The following is a 21063-nucleotide window of genomic DNA, read 5'->3' as shown; positions in this document are numbered from 1 at the left end:
GAGATGTAATGTGTCAATGAACTCTGTAGTTGTGGAGGACAGAATGGAGATATACAAGACTGAAGCTCGAGAGACAAGTTATCTAACTACTGCCATGGTCCAGGTTCATATGCCTGGAACTAAGGCAGGAGCAGTAAGGCCTGAGAGGAGGAAATGGAATTAAGAAGTACATACATAGAAGGTGGAATGGGTTGGATGGCTCATTAACTGAGAATCAAGGAGGGCAATGGTAAATTTAGTTCTGGACATGTTCTACTGAACAGCATCTATAGCAGTAATTTCCAGAGTTGGCTGCACATTGGAATCGGTGGAGGAGCTTTTCAGTAGTACATATTCAAGGACATCACTCCAGGACTTTCTGATTCAGTACTCCTCCGGTGCGAGACAGGTATCAGCATTTTAAATAAATTCCAATGGTGATCAGAATGTGCAACCAGCATTGGAACTTTTGCTGTAGAATACTGTTCAATGCACAGTTAGTGAAGTATTAACTAGCACATAAATGGGTACTGAAAAATAGCTTGGTTATGGTCCCATGGCTCGTGTTTTTGCAAGTGTATTTAGTAGAGAGCTGATTATTCTCTTCCATTTCTATTCTGAGCAGATGTTCATTCCTCATTCATGAGAAATTAGGGTTTGAATATCCTGCAACTGTTGCCAAATCTTACCAATGGCAGATTCTCAACCTCTTTCTCTATACATCTATTAATCCAGTACATAATGATTTCTTTTATGTTTAACATGTGCTTTTTCTGGCACAGAAAGATGTCCTCTATATAGCCCAGCTTTCCATGTGCACAAATGATGTTAGTTACTCAGCAGATGTCCAAGACAGTGGTTTTCTGCAGAAGAACTGTATCCTGAAGATTAAACCATTTGCCTTGAGAAGTGGCCAGAATTTTGTTCTAACTTACTAAAAACCCTGTGAGAAACCTGCATGTATAATGCACACAGGGTGACCCAGATCACTGAACACATAGAATGTTGTGGAAAAAACAAACATCCATTGATGGTATTCCCCCAATGGTGCTTTATTATATAAAAGGTATTATCTCTTTAGGTAAGTTGAACTGGCCAATCTGCTCTTTCTAGACTTCTTACTATATCTCTACTTCCTTTTGTCTACTGTTCACTGGTTTTGTCACTAGATGTTTTCTTACTTGGTGTCAACCCTAAGGATCAAGTAATCTCTTTCCAGATACTAATTAGTGATGAATACAGAGATGATAATTCTGCATCTTAATATAAAAAACTCTCAATATTAAAACATCTTACCAATATCTTAAGCTATATTGAATGATGATCCCAAACTCACATGTTAAAATAACATTGCCAACACAAGACATTCAGACTCCACTGGAGTCCTCTCTGTCGTTTCTACTGTTAAGTTGCGTTGTAACTACACCCTGGAAGCACGTGCTCTGCTACCTTTCTTCATAGTCAGAAACCAGGGGCAGTGTGCTCATTTGGAGACCTCCAGATTTCTAACGGTTTTGCTGACACATGGGTTCGTGACTGGATTTGCAAGTCAAGAAGATTTTAAAATCTCCTTGATAGAAACCACAGAGATGGAGAAACGTATTAGTGGCTGCCAGAAGTTAGAGAAGGTGGACAGGGGCAGGGGAGTGATTATGACTATAAAAGGGTCACACAAGGTATAATAGATCTTTATGGTAATGGGATAGGTGGTAGTTTCCCCAAGCTGCATATGTGATCAAAGGACATAGAATGGTAGTTCCACATTGTATCAATATCAATTTCCTGGCTTTGATAATCGTATTATGTATAAGAGGTAGCTATTGAGGGCAAATGCGGGAAGGATGCAAGGTACTATCCTTGCTCCTTTCTGTGAACCTTTAATTATTTCAAAATAAGAAGTTTAAAAAAGAAGTCCTTGTCAGAATCACTGTCCATTAGAGAGCAACACTCTCAAGCAGTGTGGAGGCTGTTTCTTCTAGAACTGGCATCATATGATTTGCCTGCATTTTGGCTACCACATATGATAAATCTATCACTTTGCTCAGCTTTTTGCCTGGCATTTTGTCAAGCCCTAGCCTTCCCAAATCAGACCAGATTTCTGCCTTTAATATTTGCTCTTATTCAATCTGCAATACCTAGCAGTGTCTGGCACATAGGAGGCATTTTGGCTGAAGGAATAAAGGCAGGAAAGATGGTCTTATCTATCCTACTAGAACTCTGAGTTCCTTGAGGGCTAGAACAACAGATTCATCTCTATCAGCAAAACATCTAGCATGGTAGGCAGTTAGTGAATGTCTTAAGAAGTAATAAATGGAATGTTATAAAATCAGTGAGGATTACTGTTATTAATATTTTAAAGGCTCTTGCAATCTTCTGCTAAAAGGAGTTTTTCATCATTTCCATCAACCTCACCTTTCTTTATAAGAACTTTTATATTTTTTGAATATGACTAAGGGCAACTTATTTTTAGCGAGGTCATATACTTCTGTATGTATGCCTATAAAATGTTACCGTTTTCTAAGATAGAAAATTATATTCAAAGCTTTTCTTGCAAATCACATCCCACAGAGATTCTAGATGGTCTTGGCATCAGCTCTGCTACTTTTTGAAATAAGTTAGTGAGGCACTAGGGATCCAGGAGAATGGCTGCTTGTTAACTGGTTGTTGCACAGATGGAAAAAATGAGGAGCCTCATCAGAAGACCAATGAGCTGCTGACGCCCCGTGCACAGGCCTTTCATACTTTGCTTACTGGCCCATTGGCAGTGTTTGAATCTTCAAGAAAGCAGCCTTTGTGTTTGGGAGGGTGGGGAGAAGATCAAAAAGACGCAGACCTGGCAAGTGTCTGATGCAAATTATACCCTAATTTTCTAGATGTTCCTTCTCTCTTTTTTTTTTTTTTTTTTTGCGTTATGCGGGCCTCTCACTGTTGTGGCCTCTCCCCTTGTGGAGCGCAGGCTCCGGACGCGCAGGCTCAGCGGCCATGGCTCACGGGCCTAGCCGCTCTGCGGCATGTGGGATCCTCCAGGACCGGGGCACGAACCCGTGTCCCCTGCATCGGCAGGCGGACTCTCAACCACTGCGCCACCAGGGAAGCCCCTAGATGTTCCTTCTCTTATTCATATTCTAATCCTGCAACTATTAGACAGGACCCCTTGGATACGAGTGACAGAAAACCTAACACAAACAGGCAAAAGGAGATTTTGTGAGCTCACATAAAAAAAATTCTTGAGTGAGACCTGAGCTAGGAGCCCAAACATTGTCATCCTGGCATGATTGATCTCCACTCTTAGCTCTGCTCTCACCTGTGTTGCCTTCATTATCAGGCTCCACATGGTGACTTGCAGAATCTTCAGGCTTATGATTTCCCAAATTCAAGTACACTGGAAAAGACAGTATATGTTTTCCTAGTAAATTATGGACAAGTCCAAGGATTCACTCTGATTGGACTAGCTGAGGTTACATGTCCACTTGTGGACTAATCACTGTGGCTAAGGGGATTCTGTGACTCAATTGGCCAGGCCTGGGTCTTCTGCTCCATCAGTGGACTCAGTTCATTTCCAATTGCACTGAAGGAACAGCAAATAGAATATCGACTCCAAAAGGTGTTGGGGGTACCATTACTAGAAGAAAAAGAGATGCTGGCAAGCCCAAGCAATAAATACCAGGTATATCCTGTACACTGTGCTTTAGCCCCACTTAGATCAGCTGCCTGCAGTTTTCCAGTGTGCTTCTTTCCACTTTAGAGCCATTGCTTCTACCATCCTCCTTATGTCTTCTTGTCCAAATATGATCTTTCCTTCGAGGGAATATCCAGCTTAAGTGTTCCTTTCTTTGTCAATCCTTGGTCAAATGAATTTCTCCTGCTATCTGTGTTCATACAGTATTTTTGAACCTCTGCTCTAGCATCCATTATAGTCTGTTTGGTATTGTAATGACCTGAATTTATGTCTTTATTTCCCTAGGTAACCAGTGTTGTGAGGTTAGGTACTGAATCGGTTATAGCTTTGCATTGCCCACAGAGTACCAAGGACTCTGCTGTATGTAAATATATTCTTGCTAAATTATTGACTTGAAATTAATTTGAATAATTAATCTTTTTCCCATTTCAGCATGCTACGTCAATGGTCTGTGTTCACTCCTGCAAAGCTGCTCTAGGGCATGTACTTATATTTGAAGTTTTCCCACTTTTACTTTGACTTAAAGAAGTATATCTATCTATACTTATTTTTATATAAAATCATCCCTCAGTTGCTTACTTGTCTACACTAAGATTGGCTTTGAGTGAGTTTCTGATTGTCTTGAGGCTGGAGGGCTCTGACCCTTCCTTCCCATCACTTACATACTTCATAGATTTTATATCAGAAACCAAATTCGTTGTTCATGGCATGGCTTTAGCTATATAATCAGCCAGAATAAATAAATAACAATCAAATGGGGTCTTTATACAAGACAAATTATTTATATAATACAAATTATGTTCAGTATTTTATAATTCAACAAAATCTGACTGAAAACTCTTCTGACCGTTTAGAGCAGTTGCTGTTTTGAATGGATACTTAATGACACATCTTCCTTGCTAGTGAAGCTGCAAAGACCAGTGGTTAGTCCTACACTAGTGAGATAATTAGGATGAAAATGGGAAAATATTCAGTTCAGTGTCATATAGCTTTACTGAGCACTCACTATAGTTCCCTGTCCTTTGCTATGTGTGGATGATAAACAGGTGAAGAAGACATGGTAAAAACCTCATGGTTCAGGCCTATGCACAGAACCTTTATTAACAATGTAGTAAGGCCAGTAACAGAGTTCCTCAGACTACTCTGGGAAGATGGAGAAGGTCAACTTAACCCAGAATAGGGACATATGGTAAAAGTTTCTGAATGTAGTTAATTATCTGGAATTTTTCAAATAGCTCCAGCTTGTGTCTTGGAGAGGTTCAGTAACTAGCTCAAGGCTACACATGGAGACAGTTTGCTTGGCATCCATAGACTTGAATCTCCAGTCTGTCTATCTGCTCCATTAAATGGTACTGTCCTCCTCACACCATATATATATGTGTATTGTTGCCTGGAGTTAATGAAACCACAACTACAGCAGAATCTTTCTATAACATAATATTTTTAAGAGCAAATATCTTTAGAGCAAAAAAGAAACTTGAAAAGTATCTTATTTGTAAGATGAGGAGAGTTCCATACCTACCATATCCCTGGGGAAAATGGGTATATGTTAAACTGTGTCTCTGCCAGGTATCAAAATTTAGCAGAGTGTGGACAAAGAATAAAGTTTCCAACTGGGGTCCCTTGACTTTGGAGGTGGTAGTTGGAGTGAAATGCATTTACAGACTTATATGTCATGCTGACGCATTAAACAAATGTGATATAATATTTACCCTAAATTTCACTTAAACTGTTAACAAACTCCCCTTCCAAATAAAATGAGCTGACATTGATTTGAAAGGCTTGCACATTCCAGTGCTCCATAAAGGCAGTCAACCTCAACCCATCAATAAACGTAGGGGGCTTCCCTGGTGGCGCAGTGGTTGAGAGTCCGCCTGCCGATGCAGGGGACACGGGTTCGTGCCCCGGTCTGAGAAGATCCCACATGCCGCGGAGCGGCTGGGCCCGTGAGCCATGGCCACTGAGCCAGCACATCCGGAGCCTGTGCTCTGCAACGGGAGAGGCCAAAAAAAAAAAAAAAAAAGAGATAAATGTAGGGCACTACGTATTCAAGATGATTATGTATCTTGGGTAATTTTCAAGCATATATGAGACAGACCATATTATTAATAAACTAAGCCAAAGATTTGTTTCTTTTTCAGTGAAAACAAATCATTTAAAGTTGTCAGTCCAAATGTGTTGGTTTCTTTGGTAGTTATTTTTCCCCTGAAGTATCCTCTGGGATTTTGTTGAATTTTACAACTATTTTATAGAGCTCTTGATAGAGAGTTTCCTAGAGATGGAAAATCTTTTAAGTTAATGAAACTGTACATTTTATGATTACGTATATTCAATCTAGGAAAATGAAAACATAAATATAACTTCAAACAAAAAATGTTTCTTTATTTGAAATTGAGAATTTGCACCAGACTTCTATGCAATGAAACACCTTAAATGCAGTGATTCTTTCACCTGATCCTCTCTTCATTACCCATACATCTACTACACATTTCTACTTGGCCATTTCATAAGTACAATATTTTCAAATCCCATCATTACTTTACCCATAAACTCATCCCTCCTGTGTTCCCACATCTGTATGTGACACCACCACTGAGCCATTTACTCAAGATTAATATTTATGAGTTATCCTTGTAATTTCCTCAGTTTTACATCCACACCCTGTTAATTACATTTCATTAATATTCCTAAATACACTAATACTGCCTGATTTTAGACTGCCTGGACTGTTACAGTAGTAACCAAGTTTGTCTCTTTTTGTTAATCTTATCCTTAAAAACCTGCTTACTCTCACTAAAATCTAGATTCGTTCATCACTCCCAGTGATCCCACACTGACTACAGGAAAAAAGCCCCCAACTCCTTAGGATGGTATTTAAGACCCTTCATAATCTGACCTCAGCCTCACACTCCTATCAATAAGAAGGTGTATGAAAAAAATAAATACTTTATAATTGCACTAAAAGTTTCCCCCTTCAACTAATTCTTTCTCTTTTCTTTTAGAGGCAGACTTCTTAAGAGTTGCCTGTATTTACTGTCTTCATTATTTTATGATCTGTTTACTTCTTGAAGCCCTCCAGTGTGCTCCTATTTCTCCACTATTAATCTTTCCACAAAGTGTCTTACCAGTGACCTCAATGTTTGTCCAGTTAATAGTTTTAGTCTTCTTTGCACTAGACAGCCCTATTACATATGACAGAATTGACTTCTCTCATGAACACTCCTTCGGATTCTGAGAAACCACCTATTTCTGGTTCTTCTCCTACTTCTCTAGCTGCTCTTTTAAAATTCTCCTTTGCAGACTCATTATCTTTTAGCTGGCCCTTAAATGTTGGCGTTCTTCAGGGACTTCTTGTCCCTCTTCTCACTTTTGCCTTGGGCAATCTCATAAACTCCCTGAGTTCAGTTAGAAGCAGATGACTCACAATGTTATATCTCCAGTGCAGATCTTTTCTCTGAATTCCACAACTGTATACAGTCATCCCTCAGTATCCGCAGTGGAATGGTTCCGGGATGCCCTGCAGATACCAAAATTCATGGATGCTCAAGTCCCTTACATGAAATTGTGTAGTAGCACTGGCTCTTGGTATCCGAGGGCTCCATTTCCAAGGATTCAACCAATGGCAATTTGATCCACAGTTAGTTGAATCCTTTAGTGTGTAACCTGTGGATACAGAGGGCCGACTGTATTCAACTGTCTACTTGATAAGTATATATACACTTAAATATAGAATAGGCACTTACAAATAAAATATCCCAAACTGAACTTATCATTGTCTCTACCAAACAGCTCTTCCATCTATATTTCTTGGCACTAATTAGTGGTTGGCACTAATTATGTATCCAATATACCTAGCCAGAAATCTGGGCAAGATTCATGACTTCTCCTTTCTGACCTTTTGCATCCAGATAATTACTGTCCTGACAATATTACCTCCTGGATATATACCTAATATATTCTGTCCACTACATACATACAATCACCACCCTTATTTTCTCTTGCCAAGAACAGCACAATAGTCTAACATCTCCCTGCTTTCATCATTTATTTCTTATGTTAATTCTCTATCCTGTAGCATATTTAGTGCTCTTTCTCTTGAATTTTGAGGTACTGTTCTCTTTTGGTTATCCTCCCACCTTTGATTTTTTCTTCTTAGCTCCTTTGCTGGCTCCCTTCAGTCTCCTCATCAATTAATGCAGCACTCCTCAGTGTTCTGTCTGAAGCCTCTCTTTTTCATATTTCACTCTCTCCTTGAGTGGTCTCTTCTCTCTCATGGCTTCAAATAACAACTGGATGTTTTAACTATTAGAGTCATATCTGCAGGCCAGTTTTCTCCCCTGATATATACTTTGAGTTTATTCTGGACTTCTCTGCCTCTATGTCCCACAAAACTGAGCAATAGCTACATCCAATAGCAATATAAGCCACCTTTAGTGACTTTAAAAATGAAATACCTTGTCAAAATAAGATCTATACACACAGATCTCCTGATTCCTTTTCTCAGAATCTTTCATTGAGTGCATATCTGCTATACTGATTTACTATTTTTATGCTACCTTCAGTTTGGTTCTTTGATAATCCAGGCAAACAAAGTGATTGAATAGAGGTTTACTTAAATGACTGAATGAATATTTCTCCTTGATTTTTTTCCAAGGGTCCCTATATTTGTGCTTAGGCATGCCTTCAACTCTCAGGCAGGCATTTGACAACCCTGTCTCAGCTTTCACTTCCTACCTGTGTAGAACCCTAAGATCAGTCTGAGGTGAAAGTTTTGAGTGTTTCCAGGTTTTCTTTGGGCACTTACAAAACCCTGCACATGTGAATTGACTTCTAAATTTTCAGAAAGTATGTTGCTTTTCAAAGCCCTTGATGGATAACTCATTCCCCAGGTATTTGTTTTAACTTTTGGCCAGTGACTGGTTTGTCCTAACTGATATCACTACTTCATATAGCTGCAGTATTAAACAATTGCTGCTGGTTGTTTTTGACAAGCACCCTGGGGAGAGGGCTTTTCAACCTGAGATGCAAGAAGGGGGAGATATGGGAACATATGTATAGGTACAGCTGATTCACTTTGTTGTAAAGCAGAAACTAACACAGCATTGTAAAGCAATTATACTCCAATAAAGATGTTAAAAAAATAAAAAAAAGAATTCATTGAGACTTTATATCAGTTTCTTAACTAGTCTTGCTTTTCTGTTTTTCCATGCTGTATAATTCATTTCTTGTGAGTTTTTTCTTTTAATTGGTGGGAGACGCATCTCAAGAGATTTACTACTAATAAAAGTTTAAAGAGTGGAAATTTGTGAATAAACTCTACTGGTTCTGAGAATTAAAGTATTCATTATATTTAAAGACTGAAAAAAAAAAGAATGGAATGACTTCGGACCCTCACTTTTTGCCTTTAAAATCAGTGACATGGTTTTTATGGCTGACAGCCTCACAGGGACAGGCAATTAAGTCCTCTGATGAGTGGCTCCAATGGATTTCAATGAAGCACATATGTACCCAGGAGGAGACTTACTAACCCAGCAAATTTGGCTCTGAGAAAGTGGGTTGAATCCTGTCAGGTGAGAAAATCGTACCCTTGTACCCTGTAGTACTCAGTTGAATGGCCTGGGTTGAGGATAGACTGGAAAATATAACATTTTTTCCCACTCTCAAGTTGTCCTAGCAGCATTCTAGGGAAATGGTGCCACACTTGCCAAAATAAGCTAATCTTCCCCCAAAGAGGTGGTTTTCATGTAAGAAATCCTTCTTAAGCTAAAGTGATCCAAAGGTTCACAGGGAAGGGGGCAGCTGTTGTGTACAGATCTGCTGGAGCTGGCAGCAAGGAGAAAGTTTGTTTCTCTACCAGTTGGTTTACAAAATTCCTATTTATTGGAACTCAGTGACTTTATAAGCATAAGAAATAATGCCATCCCATATTCAGTGAAAATATCCTTTAGGAAAAAAGATGAAGCATGGTACAAGACAAAGTCCATGGCATATGGATCTTGCATTATAGAAAGTAAGACAGACAATGAATACAGAAGGAAATACATATTAGTGCTAGGTACTGAGGAAACAATGGTTAGCCGTGCATTCATACATTAATCACCTTTACCCTACTCCATGCATGCACACATGCAAATGGGATCATGCTATACATATTGTGCTGGAACTTGGAGAAGAGATTTGGGCTTGTGAAATGAACTTTAGAGTTACAAGAAACCACTGGGTTCAAGAATGCATTGGAGGAGAGGAAATCAAGGTAATGACTATAGGCAGATTCACTGAGGAGTTTGTGAGGAGGTAGAGAAAAAAAAAGTGGGGTAGGAGTTGGAGGGGTACAACTAGAAAACTATGATAAAAAGATTAATGAGGAGTATCTGGGTCTACAAAGTATAAATTTTTAGTAATCAGTAGAGCTTTATAATAGTGCAGGAATTAGCAACAGAGTGGAACATCAAGAAATAGACCCAACTATCTGCATAATTTGACATGTCAAGTCTGTGGGGAAATATGGGAGTTTTTTTGTTTTTTTTTTGTTTTTTTTGTTTTTTGTGGTATGTGGGCCTCTCACTGTTGTGGCCTCTCCCGTTGCGGAGCACAGGCTCCGGACGCGCAGGCGCAGCAGCCATGGCTCACGGGCCCAGCCGCTCCACGGCATGTGGGATCTTCCCGGACCGGGGCACGAACCAGTGTCCCGATGTCCCTGCATCGGCAGGCAGACTCTCAACCACTGCGCCACCAGGGAAGCCTGGATTTTTTTTTTTTTGATGAGTGTTGTTGGGACAGTTGGCTAACTAACGAAGAAGACATTGCCTAAAATGTTTAAAAAGGCGAGGAAAAAAGTCAAGACAAAAATAGACCCCTTGAAAATAAATTGTGTGGGTACAGGTTTTCTCAGAGTGATAGAAAATCTAGAAGGTGTTAAAGATCAACTATGTTATTAAAGTTCCAAATTTAAGTTCACAAAAAGAGTCAAAAGGAAAATGACAAACTGGAAAAAATTGATATGCATATGACCAGGTCCTATATTTTTGATGGATAAAGTGACTTAACATTAATAACAACAAAAAATAACACAGTAGGAAAATGACCCATGATTTTAAATAAGCAGGTCACAGAAAAATGACCAATAAACATGAAAGTATATGATTAATCTCAATCATGATTTACTATGAACTAAAATAACTATGCAAAATAATTTGTTACGTATAAAATTGGAAAGTATTTAAAAATGGGTGAGGATAGGCAGATTGAGGGTTCTTGAACACTTTCCATGTGATATAAATCAGTGCAGCATTATCAACATGTTAAATGCACATATTGTTTGACCTAGCAATTCTACTTTAGTGATTTATCCTAAATATATACAAATATATATATATATGTACACACACATATATATACACACATATACACATAAACACAAACATATTCACACACACAAACATACATTTTCATGAATTCACAAAGGTATTTGTATAAGAATATTCAGTGGAGTATATTCAAACAAAAGATAAACTATAAACAACTTAAATATCCATTAATAGGAGAGCAATCAAATAATGTTTCAGCCAAACAATCAAATATTGTATATCCTTTGAACAGAAGGCAGTAATTTTGTGTACACTGCTATGGAATGATGCCTAGCTCTGTTACAGTGTGTATGGACTCTGTGTGTGTGTGTGTGTATGCATGTATGCATACAAGTGTGTACATGTGGAAACAAGATAAAAGTTACTATTGCTTGAGTGTCTCAGCATTTGTGCTGCTTCTGCTGAATTAAGAAAATTCGGGTTCTAAGACAGTCTATTGTTACTTTCCCTGGACCTATGAGAGAGGATCGATCTGGCAAGGGGATGTTTCTAGCTTTTGCACTTTAAGTATGTGAAGAGAGAACATGGTTGGAGAGGCTAAAAGAGGAGGGAAGGGGTTTAAATGCAGTTGATTAAGCCAACACTAAAGAATTGAGGGGCAGGTGGTAACAAGGAGGGAAAAATTTAAAGACTGATGAGCTTTGTTCACTTTTCAGGGTTTTCTGAGGATGTAGTCATGGAAATAGTTTTCAAATATGAGGGAAATCAATAAAGGAAGGAAAGAAAGACAATTTGAAGAAGTATTTCTTGGAACTCTGTCCTTAGCACAGTGTTAAAGACACAAATAAAACACTCACTTTCATTAAATTAATTTTTGACTGCAGATCTATGTTCTTTTGATGGTAACACCTCTTTGAGATCGAAACATAGGAATACAGGGGGACACCCAATATGGTATGATGTATGTGTGTGTGTAAATACTTTAAGTATAAATCTTAAATATGAATCTAAATAAATGTATATCTCTATCTTCCTACCTTTATCTTTCTGTCCGTCCTTCCATCCATCGTCCATCCACCCATCCATTTAGTATGAACCAGGGGCTATTCTCCAAGCCCTTTACATGGAATTGACTCATTTGACCCTCATAAAACCTCTAGGAGGTTTTTAATTTCCCCATTGTTTAGGTGAGGAGACTGAGGTATAAAGTGGTTGATACTACTCTCATTATGCTACAGGAAGGTCTACCCAATATGTAAGCTTTTGACATCAAGAACATACAAGATTGTTCTGTAGTTTTCATTGTGTTAAGTTTGTCAGATTTGGCTATCTGTATAATGCTGACTTTATTAAAAACATGGAAGTTTGAATTAATTTTCTGTATTCTGTACCTGATTAAATAGCTTTGGAATTATCTGTGTTTTCTCTGTTTTCCAAAACTCATCTGAGAAATTATATGGGTGGGAAATGATTAGGAAGATTTTCTCTTTATAAAATATTTGCAGTTTCTTCCATGGATAGTGGTTAGTAGATTGCTTAGGTCTTATTTATCACTATGAATCAATTTTGGTAATTTATATTTTTCTAGAAAGTCATTTAATCCAGATTTTTAAAAAGTTTATTTGCATAAAATTTATGCCAGTTATTATGTTTTACTTAAAACAATATTTGTATCTAAAATTATTTTCCCCATGTAATTTGCAATTTGCTATATTTGTGATTTCTCAATTCTTTGCTGATTATGTTAGCTAATGATTTGTTTATCTTCTTGATTTTTCACAAATTCTTGGGAGTATTTAGTTGCTCTGCCATTTTTCAATGTTCAAAATGATTAATATCTGATTTATCATTATTAATCATTTCTTTCTGCTTTACTTTTGTTAACTTCATGGGGGTTTTTTTTACAATTTTTTTTTTTTTTTGCGGTACGTGGGCCTCTCACTGTTGTGGCCTCTCCCGTTGCAGAGCACAGGCTCCGCACGTGCAGGCTCAGCGGCCATGGCTCACGGGCCCAACCGTTCCGCGGCATGTGGGATCTTCCCGGACCGGGGCACGAACCCATGTCCCCTGCATCGGCAGGCGGACTCTCAACCACTGTGCCGCCAGGGAAACCCCTTCATGTTTTTTTAGTTATTAAATTTATTTAATTTTTATTCTTTCATACTTAATGGTCTAATTTTGTATAACAATGTAACTTCTTCTGACATGGCTTTGGTCAAATCCTGTGATACATATTCTTTTCATTATCTGCATTTTCCAGATGTTCTGCAATTTTACCTTCAGTTTCCTATGGGACATAAGAACCATATAGCAAAGAATTTGTATGCTTCTTGTTGCTTGTATTTCTATGTCAGTATATTTTGTCTGCTTTTATTTTTATTAAAACCTTCTAGTTTTATAGCTCTGTACTTGAATAAGCTGATCTGCACATTTTCTACTTTGGGAACTTTTTCAAGCTTTTGTTCATATCTTAATATGGGATACATGGGTATTTAAAGAAGAGTTTATTCTCTAACGACACAGGATCACTGTGGCTGCTATATGGAAAACTGGCTGAAGTAAGGCAAGGGTAAAACCAGGGCGACAAGCAATGAGCCTGTGAAGTAATCCAAGTAAGATAATATGATGACAAAGACCAGGGTGTTGTGGTGGAGATGGTGAGAAGTGGTTTATTTCTGGACAGACTGTATTTTGAAGGTGGAGCTAATAGGATTTATATATTGATCGGATGTAGAATCATAAAGAGAGGGGAAACAAGAAGAGGATACCCAGGTATTTGGTCTGAGTAACTGAAAGAAAGGAGTTGTCATCAACTGAGATGGGGAATATTTAAACAAGAACAGATTTAAAATGAAAGTTTAGTAGCTCAGTTTTGGACTTGTTAGGTTTAGTATTTCCATCAACCATATGAGTGAAGATGTTAAGTTAAAAATGTGTTACAGAAAGCTAGATTTCCAAAGAGAGGTTTGGACTGGAGATAGACATTTGTGAGTCGTCAGTGTATAGATGGTATTAAGGATGAGCTAACCAAAGTAATGAGTACATATATAATAGAAGTCCAGGAAAGAAGTCCAGGAAAAGAGGAAAGAGCAAATACACTGTCAGTTTGCAGCTAGGTAAAAGTGGTATCCTGAAGGCCAAGTGGAAAATGAATTTCGGTGAAGAGGGAGTGGTCACCTGTGTCAAGTGCTCTGTAGGTCAAATAATATGAGAAATTATTATTATATTTGGAACCAAAAACTTCCTTGGTGACCTTGATCAGTGCAGTTTCAGAGATGTGATAGGGGCAGGCCTGACTGGCTCAGGTTCAAGAGAAGTTAGGAGCAGAGATTCTGGTGACAGTGAGTCTAGACAATTTCTTTTATAAATTTGCAGTAAACAAAAGGTGAGCCATATAATGGATCAAGTGGTATGTGGAGTCAAGAGAAAGCTTTTCAAAGGGAAGTAGTCCTTCCTCTGTTGTATATTATTTATGGTCTTTGATCAGGTAATGTGTTCTCAGAGGACCTTATCTATAAATGTCTTTCTTCACCCAGGAATATATTTCTCCTTTTTTTGGTTATTTGTCATTTTGAAATAAGCAAATCAACTAGAGTGAATGTCATGTCGCTTTCCCTGTATCTCATTGGTTTTTTATTTTGAGATTTCCTGTTCATTTTTTTTCTGCTCAATTAACCTTGGTCAACAGTTACAAATCTGATTTCACCTTCCACTATGTACTCCAAGCTATATTACCTCTACAACTTTTCTACAGATTTCAGGAGAAAATGCCAAAAAATAAAGGAAGAATTCCCATGTGGTCTCTCTTTTGACTGTATCTCCCCTTCCACTGTTGGATTTAGAAAGGACACTCACTACAGATATTCAATTTCTTATTGAATCTGTCTGTACCTCTGGACCTCATTATTCTAAATGATGAATTGCTTATTAGAATTTTCAGGAACCAAGTTATCTTGTTTTTAGAGAATTCCCTATCCACTAGAGGTTGTAAAGACATTTATCTGTCCTTGTTTTCTTTTTTGAGTTGGTCTAATTCCATTAAAATTGTTTAATGTGGTAAAAATAAATATATAACATTAAATTTATCATTTTAACCATTTTAGGTGTACAGTTCAGTGACACTAAGTACATTCACACTGTTGTGCGACTGTTACTACTATCCATCTTCAGAACATTTTCATCTTCCCAAACTGAAACTCAGTACCCATTTAACAACAACTCCCTATTTGCCACTTCACAAACACTGGCAACCACCATTCTACTTTCTGCATCTAAATTTGACTACTCCAGGTACTTCATATAGGAAGAATCATACAATACTTGTCCTTTTGTGTCTGGCTTATTTCACTTAGTGTAATGTCTTCAAGGTTTATCCACATTGTAGCAGATGTCAGAAATTTGTTATTAAGGCTGAATAACATTTCATTGTGTCTTATACCATATTTTGTTTATCTGTTCATCCATCAATGGACACTTGGGTTTTTCCTACCCTTTGGCTATTATGAATAATGCTGTTATGAGCACAGGTGTACAAATATCTGTTTGAGTGTCTGCTTTCAATTCTTTAGGGTATATACCCAAAGGTAGAATTGCTGGATCATATGGTAATTCTATCTTTAATGTTGTGAAGTGCTTCCAGACTGTTTTCTACAGTCTCAGTTCTTGCTGTGCATCAGAATCACCTCTTGAGTTTTAAAAATAACACTTGCTCAATCCCCTCCCCGGAGACTCTGATTCACTAGATGTGAGGATACATCTGACTTCTGTTTCTTCTTCAAGTTTATATTTTAAAAAGTACTAGTGATAAGTTATTAAGAGGTAGTTTTTAAAGAGTGAAAATGAAAGAATATGGAGCAAAAAGTTCAAGTCTCCTGTTAACATTTGGAGTGTATCTTTACATATACATGTGTGTACATGCACTCACAGAGACAAACACACATGTACTTTTTTGTATTTAAGAAAATAATAAATGTGATCACCCCTTACACAGTTTCTACAGCTTTCAACTTGTCTCAACAGTGAGATAAGAAATAATTGGCAGACAGTTTATGGTTTAATACAGATAAGAGAGAGGGGTTTGTCAATAATGTCAGTTTCCTAAGAAATGGTGTAGGGATTCGATACAATGTTCAGATTGAGAGTGTGGCTGCAAATATGCAAAGAGGACAAAGTATTTCTGTTCTTTCTCTCTGTAAGTTACAAGCAAGATCATATCTTGGCAGTCAGAGGGGAGGTACAACATTGAATGCTTGTTGAGTAAAGTTTTGTTATAGCTGTTGTGGGTAAAGGGAGCTTGAGTTTACAGAATGAAATAGGATTGCTATTAGTGTTGTGAGCCCGTTCACTGTCTGGGCTTTTGATTTATAGTGGAATGTATCTGCCATGTTGTTGGACTTTGTTCAGTAGTACTGTGCTTTGTGGGTGAGGTCACAGAGAAAGTAGATAATTTAGTTCTTTCAGGGATTGTTTTTTACTATGTATTTAAAGGGCAAGAGTGACCTTTCACTTTAGAGTATTGGTGAGAACATTATTGACATGAAGAACAACAAAATTGAAAGAATATATAGGAGTGAAGAGTACAAGTTATGATGCACTAGAATTCCCAATCAAAGAGCCTAGAAGCCTGAATCTTAGAAGTTTGTATTCATGGTTATTAAAGAAAGCCAAAATTTGGCAGAAGTTACGATTGAGAGAAAAAGTCTTTGAATAGTTAGGGAAAATACTTGAGAGGTTCATAAACCTCTCAGGTTTATGTGACATGGAGAAGGAGATACAGTCAATTGGCTTCGATTCTAATCTTTGGGTATTTTTAATGAGGTTTTAAAGGAGCCATCTGTAAGTAAGAAAGGGCAACAAGGAAGGTGCAACTTAACTTTCTAAGTTAATGGTTTATAGAGTATCAACAATACATGAATTATGAAAGGACTGAGCAAAAATAACGTTCTGAGAGGAAAGCCAGATTTCAGTGAAGGAGATTGAAGGATGTTTAGAGAAGAAATTGAGTACATAAGAAAGTTGGATGATATGGGGATTCTGTACTGTTTTACTTACTATAGTTTTATTGTATGTTTTTTATTTTGCTTGGCCCATTCTTTCCTCCTTATATTTAATTTTTACAATCCTTTCTTCTCATGCAGTAATCTTACTAATAAATGTTAGAATTGTTGGCCATGAAGTTATTTTAATTTAGTTCTCCTATTTTAACTCCCATGGCCAATCAGATTTTGATGCTTGTTGACTCTAAGCTTGGTATTTTTCTGAATTTTTATTGAAAATTTAAAAATCCAATTGTAGAAAATTTTCCCAGAATATATGACGTTTTTAGTTTGCTCCATTCTATTTTCTTTGTTGATATATGCTTTCTTTTTTTCATACATTATGCTAAGTATGAATTGTTAGCCTCCTCCCTATTGTTTAGCTTTATTATGGAAAAATTTCTTTTTCTTACATATTCATTTATTCAGCAAATATACACTGATCCACTACCATGTGACAGGCAATGTTCTAGGTGCTGGGGATAGAGTGGTGTGTGAGAGAGGAAGGGTTTTCTTTCTTTTTTTTTTTTTTGACATTTATCGTGGTTTATTTTATTTTTTAATACATGTTTGCTTTTTTTTAACATCTTTATTGGAGTGTAATTGTTTTACAATGGGGTGTTAGTTTCTGCTGTATAACAAAGTGAATCAGCTATACATATACATATATCCCCATATTTCCTCCCTCTTGCATCTCCCTATAAATTTTTCTTCTATGAGTTTTGTTGCTTCAGTGGGACTTGGTGGAGGTGAAAGTGTGAGCTCAATCAACCACTTTCAACCATAAGTCTTGCTCTTTTACTCTTTAGTGAAGTATAGGAACTGGATCAGGAGAGAGAATCCAGTACTACTATAACACTGAAACGAAGTATAATGATACTATAATGAGAGTCAGAGCAAGTCAGATGAATACCTGATACTATAATGATACCATAATTCTTTGATACCTTTTGGGAATTATGACAATTTTCCTCCTTTGTTTAACTCAGTCTTACAAAAGCATTAAATCCAGAAGTATATAAAATATGCAAATGTCTTGCATAGTAAAATATTTAGTTGTTTTACATGATTCCAAAAAATCAAGGTAATAAAAGTTCAGACAAACATATTTTTATCATAAGAAGGTAAATGTGATTTGATAGATATCACTATTTTTTGCTGATATAACTTGTGGTTGGAGTGAAAAAAGTTTTCTGAGAGGAAGTTAGGGAAGTATTCATTTGTATTTAGAATTCTACACACATGATAGGGAAACTTGGTGGGGATAGTTTCAATAAGAATAAAATATAAAGCAAGACTGATTTTGGTGTTTGAGGATACAAAAATGGAAATTTCTTTATGGTCACAGATGTCAAAATATTCTGTGAAATATAATACACTAATGATGGGAGATATCTACTGAAGCATTTATCAGCTAAGAGAGGGTCAGATAATTGAATTATTGACTTGTTCAAAAGGTAATAAAAATGGAATTTCACCATCCAAGTCTGAATTCTGACCAAGAAGTACAGCTTAGCTATTTGGAAATAACAAAAATAAAGCATTATTTTATTACATTTTATGACATTAAATGAAGGAGGGCAACCAGCTATTGCTGGATTTACTCACATATTTTAGAAATTTTTATTGAGCAATTACTCTATGATAGGCAATGTTCTAGGTGCTGGGGACATATTAGTGTCTAAAACAAAGAAGAATTCCTGCCCTCTTGGCACTGAGGTTATAACTGGGGGCTCAATAAAAACACAAATAATTAAATAATTTAGCTGGTAAAATGGTGGCAAATGCCATGGAGAAAAAATAAGACTGTAAAAGAGAAATGAGGAATACCAGATTGGAGACTATAATTATTAAAATGGTAATCAAGAAAAGCCTCAGAGACAAGGTGATTGTTTTTTTACTTTAACATTCATTTAATCAAACTAAAGGAAACACATATATTAAGAGAGTTTCACTAAGAGTAGTAGAGTAGGTAGGCTCACAGTTTCTCTCTAAAGTCAGTAGCTCTTTGGCTTCACAGAAATGATGGGTAGGGCGGGGGGTGGTGTCGATGGATCCTAAACCAGGAGGACAGGTTGCCACATTAACAGCCCAAATGAGTTCTCGAGGAGTTTGGGGGGCTTCAAAATTTGTCCTCTTCATATGCTCATGTAAACAATCTCAAGGATTATGAGCTACAGTTCAACAAAGCCTCTGACAGAATTGGATACCAGAGGTGGGCAAGCCTGGTTGGTCCCACAGAAGGAGCTGGCATCTGGACCAAGCTGGTCGTCCCTGACCCCAGGAAAGAGCTGCTCAGTTCTCTGAGCATTTTTGCAGGGGCAAACGCCCTGGGAAACGCCCCCCTTGGTGGAGGTACAGGAAGTTACAGGCCACATATATTATGGGGAAAAGCACGGCTTGGTTTTCCAGGTTCATTACCTCTAGCTCTTGATCATCTCTCAGGGAAAGCATCTGGTATTTGCTCTTCCTGAAAACGGCTCTCCCATCCCTGTCCAAGGAGAACAGGCGCAGGTGGAACGCGAGCTTTCCCTGCCCGAGTAGGCTGACCCCGAAGCTGTGGTACTTTTTCCGTGCGCTGCACCGGAAAATGATGCGCTGGTTGGCGTAGCACAGCACCAGGTCCCAGCTGAAGTTGAAGCCTTCCCACCGCCAGCTGCACTGCTTGTCCCTGTGGAGCTGGCCCCCGCACCGCATGCTGTTCCCCTGGGGGTCAGACACGTAGACGTCCACGGGCCAGAGCTCTCTGGTCTGCTCAACGCAGAGGGGGCCAAGCCAATGCTCTTTGTACAGGGGACACAACCAAGAGGTAGGGATCAGCGCATCCTGGTGGATGACAAGTGCTGACGTCAGGTCGCAGATTATGTGGGCAAGCCGCAGCTGCTGGAACACTGGCACGAAGGCTCTGCCCTGCTCGGTCTCCAGGAAAGGGGTGCCCTCCGAATCCCACCTGTAACTGGCAAACCATGAGTTGGTGTCAGGCAATAGGGCCCTGCGCAGGCCCCTCCATGTCGGCTGCAGCTGCAAGAACATCCACATTTTCAGCATGGTGTACACGTCCATCTCCACCCCCATCACCAAGAGCTGTGAAGAGGCAACGACCTCTCTCATGAGATCCAGGCTGACTTCTCGCAATAGCCCCTCACTACACTGGGTCATCATGTTGTCCAGCAGCCACTGAAGACACATGATCCTGATGTTCTGGAGTCCGTAGCTTTCAGCAGAGTAGTAGTAGCTGCACACGGTCTGGGCACTGACAGTCTCCTTCATGACCTCCCCGCACCGCTGAATCACCTTGTCCAGCTGCAGCATGCTGGCTGTGGCCAGGATGGCGACGACTCGACCGGGTGGGATGAAAATGGAGCCTCGGTACAGGTAACCTAAAGCCTCGTGCAGTGCCTCGCGATCAATGTTCTCGTCAGGCATCTGCATCTCTATAGTACCCATGTTTGTCTCCCGCCAAGCGCCACTGAACATGCTAGCAAAGTACCCTGACTGGCACAAGTGGACCCTATGCAAGTTCCACTCCTCCCCCAGTGCGCAGATCCGCACGTCGCTCTCTTCTCCTCTCAGGAAGAGTGCCTCATAAACGGACCATGAACGATCTTTAGCATGTTTCCGGCGGGGCTCTTTTGTGAGCGGCTCCCCTGGGCCTGTCTTCCGCTTGCGGCTCCCCTGACTGTCGGCGGGTCTGGCCTCTTCACTCTCGTTCCCTTCCTCTCTCTCTGCCACTACTGCCTCCTCAGCCTCCTCCTCCCCGCCACTGGCACCTGGCTCCTCTGGGGCACGCCCCCACCAGTGCCATGGCATCCGACTACTTTGTGCTCCCATGGCCTATACCTCAGTGGTGCAGTGAACAAGCTTCCTCTCCAGGCGCCGTTGCCGCGGGCACGAGCTCAGCCCAGAGTGCTGCTGGGTACAGATGACGTTTGCTCTAAGGGTCTCGTGAGAGGACGCCACGCTAAGCCACACCCACTAGGCCACACCCCGCCGGATAAGGGCACTCCGTACCAGGGATTCCACTCTGTTTATCTTTCCCTCCTGGGATGATTGCTCTCAGGCT

At 39.0% G+C, this 21063-nt stretch overlaps 1 protein-coding gene across 1 annotated transcript; it reads right to left on the bottom strand.

Moving 5' to 3' along the window:
* Positions 1-19295: 19295 nt before the first annotated feature.
* LOC309796309 (germ cell-less protein-like 1) lies at positions 19296-20831 on the bottom strand (the record flags this gene model as incomplete). The annotated part of the gene is made up of 1 exon (XM_082609344.1): positions 19296-20831. One exon carries the CDS (start codon positions 20829-20831, stop codon positions 19296-19298), a length of 1536 nt encoding a protein of 511 aa, XP_082465470.1.
* Between the last annotated feature and the right edge of the window lie 232 nt (positions 20832-21063).

Source organism: Mesoplodon mirus (genome assembly GCF_964341445.2).
Source record: "Mesoplodon mirus genome assembly, chromosome: X".
NCBI lineage: Eukaryota > Metazoa > Chordata > Mammalia > Artiodactyla > Ziphiidae > Mesoplodon > Mesoplodon mirus.
This window is presented reverse-complemented; position numbering and strand designations above follow the sequence as displayed.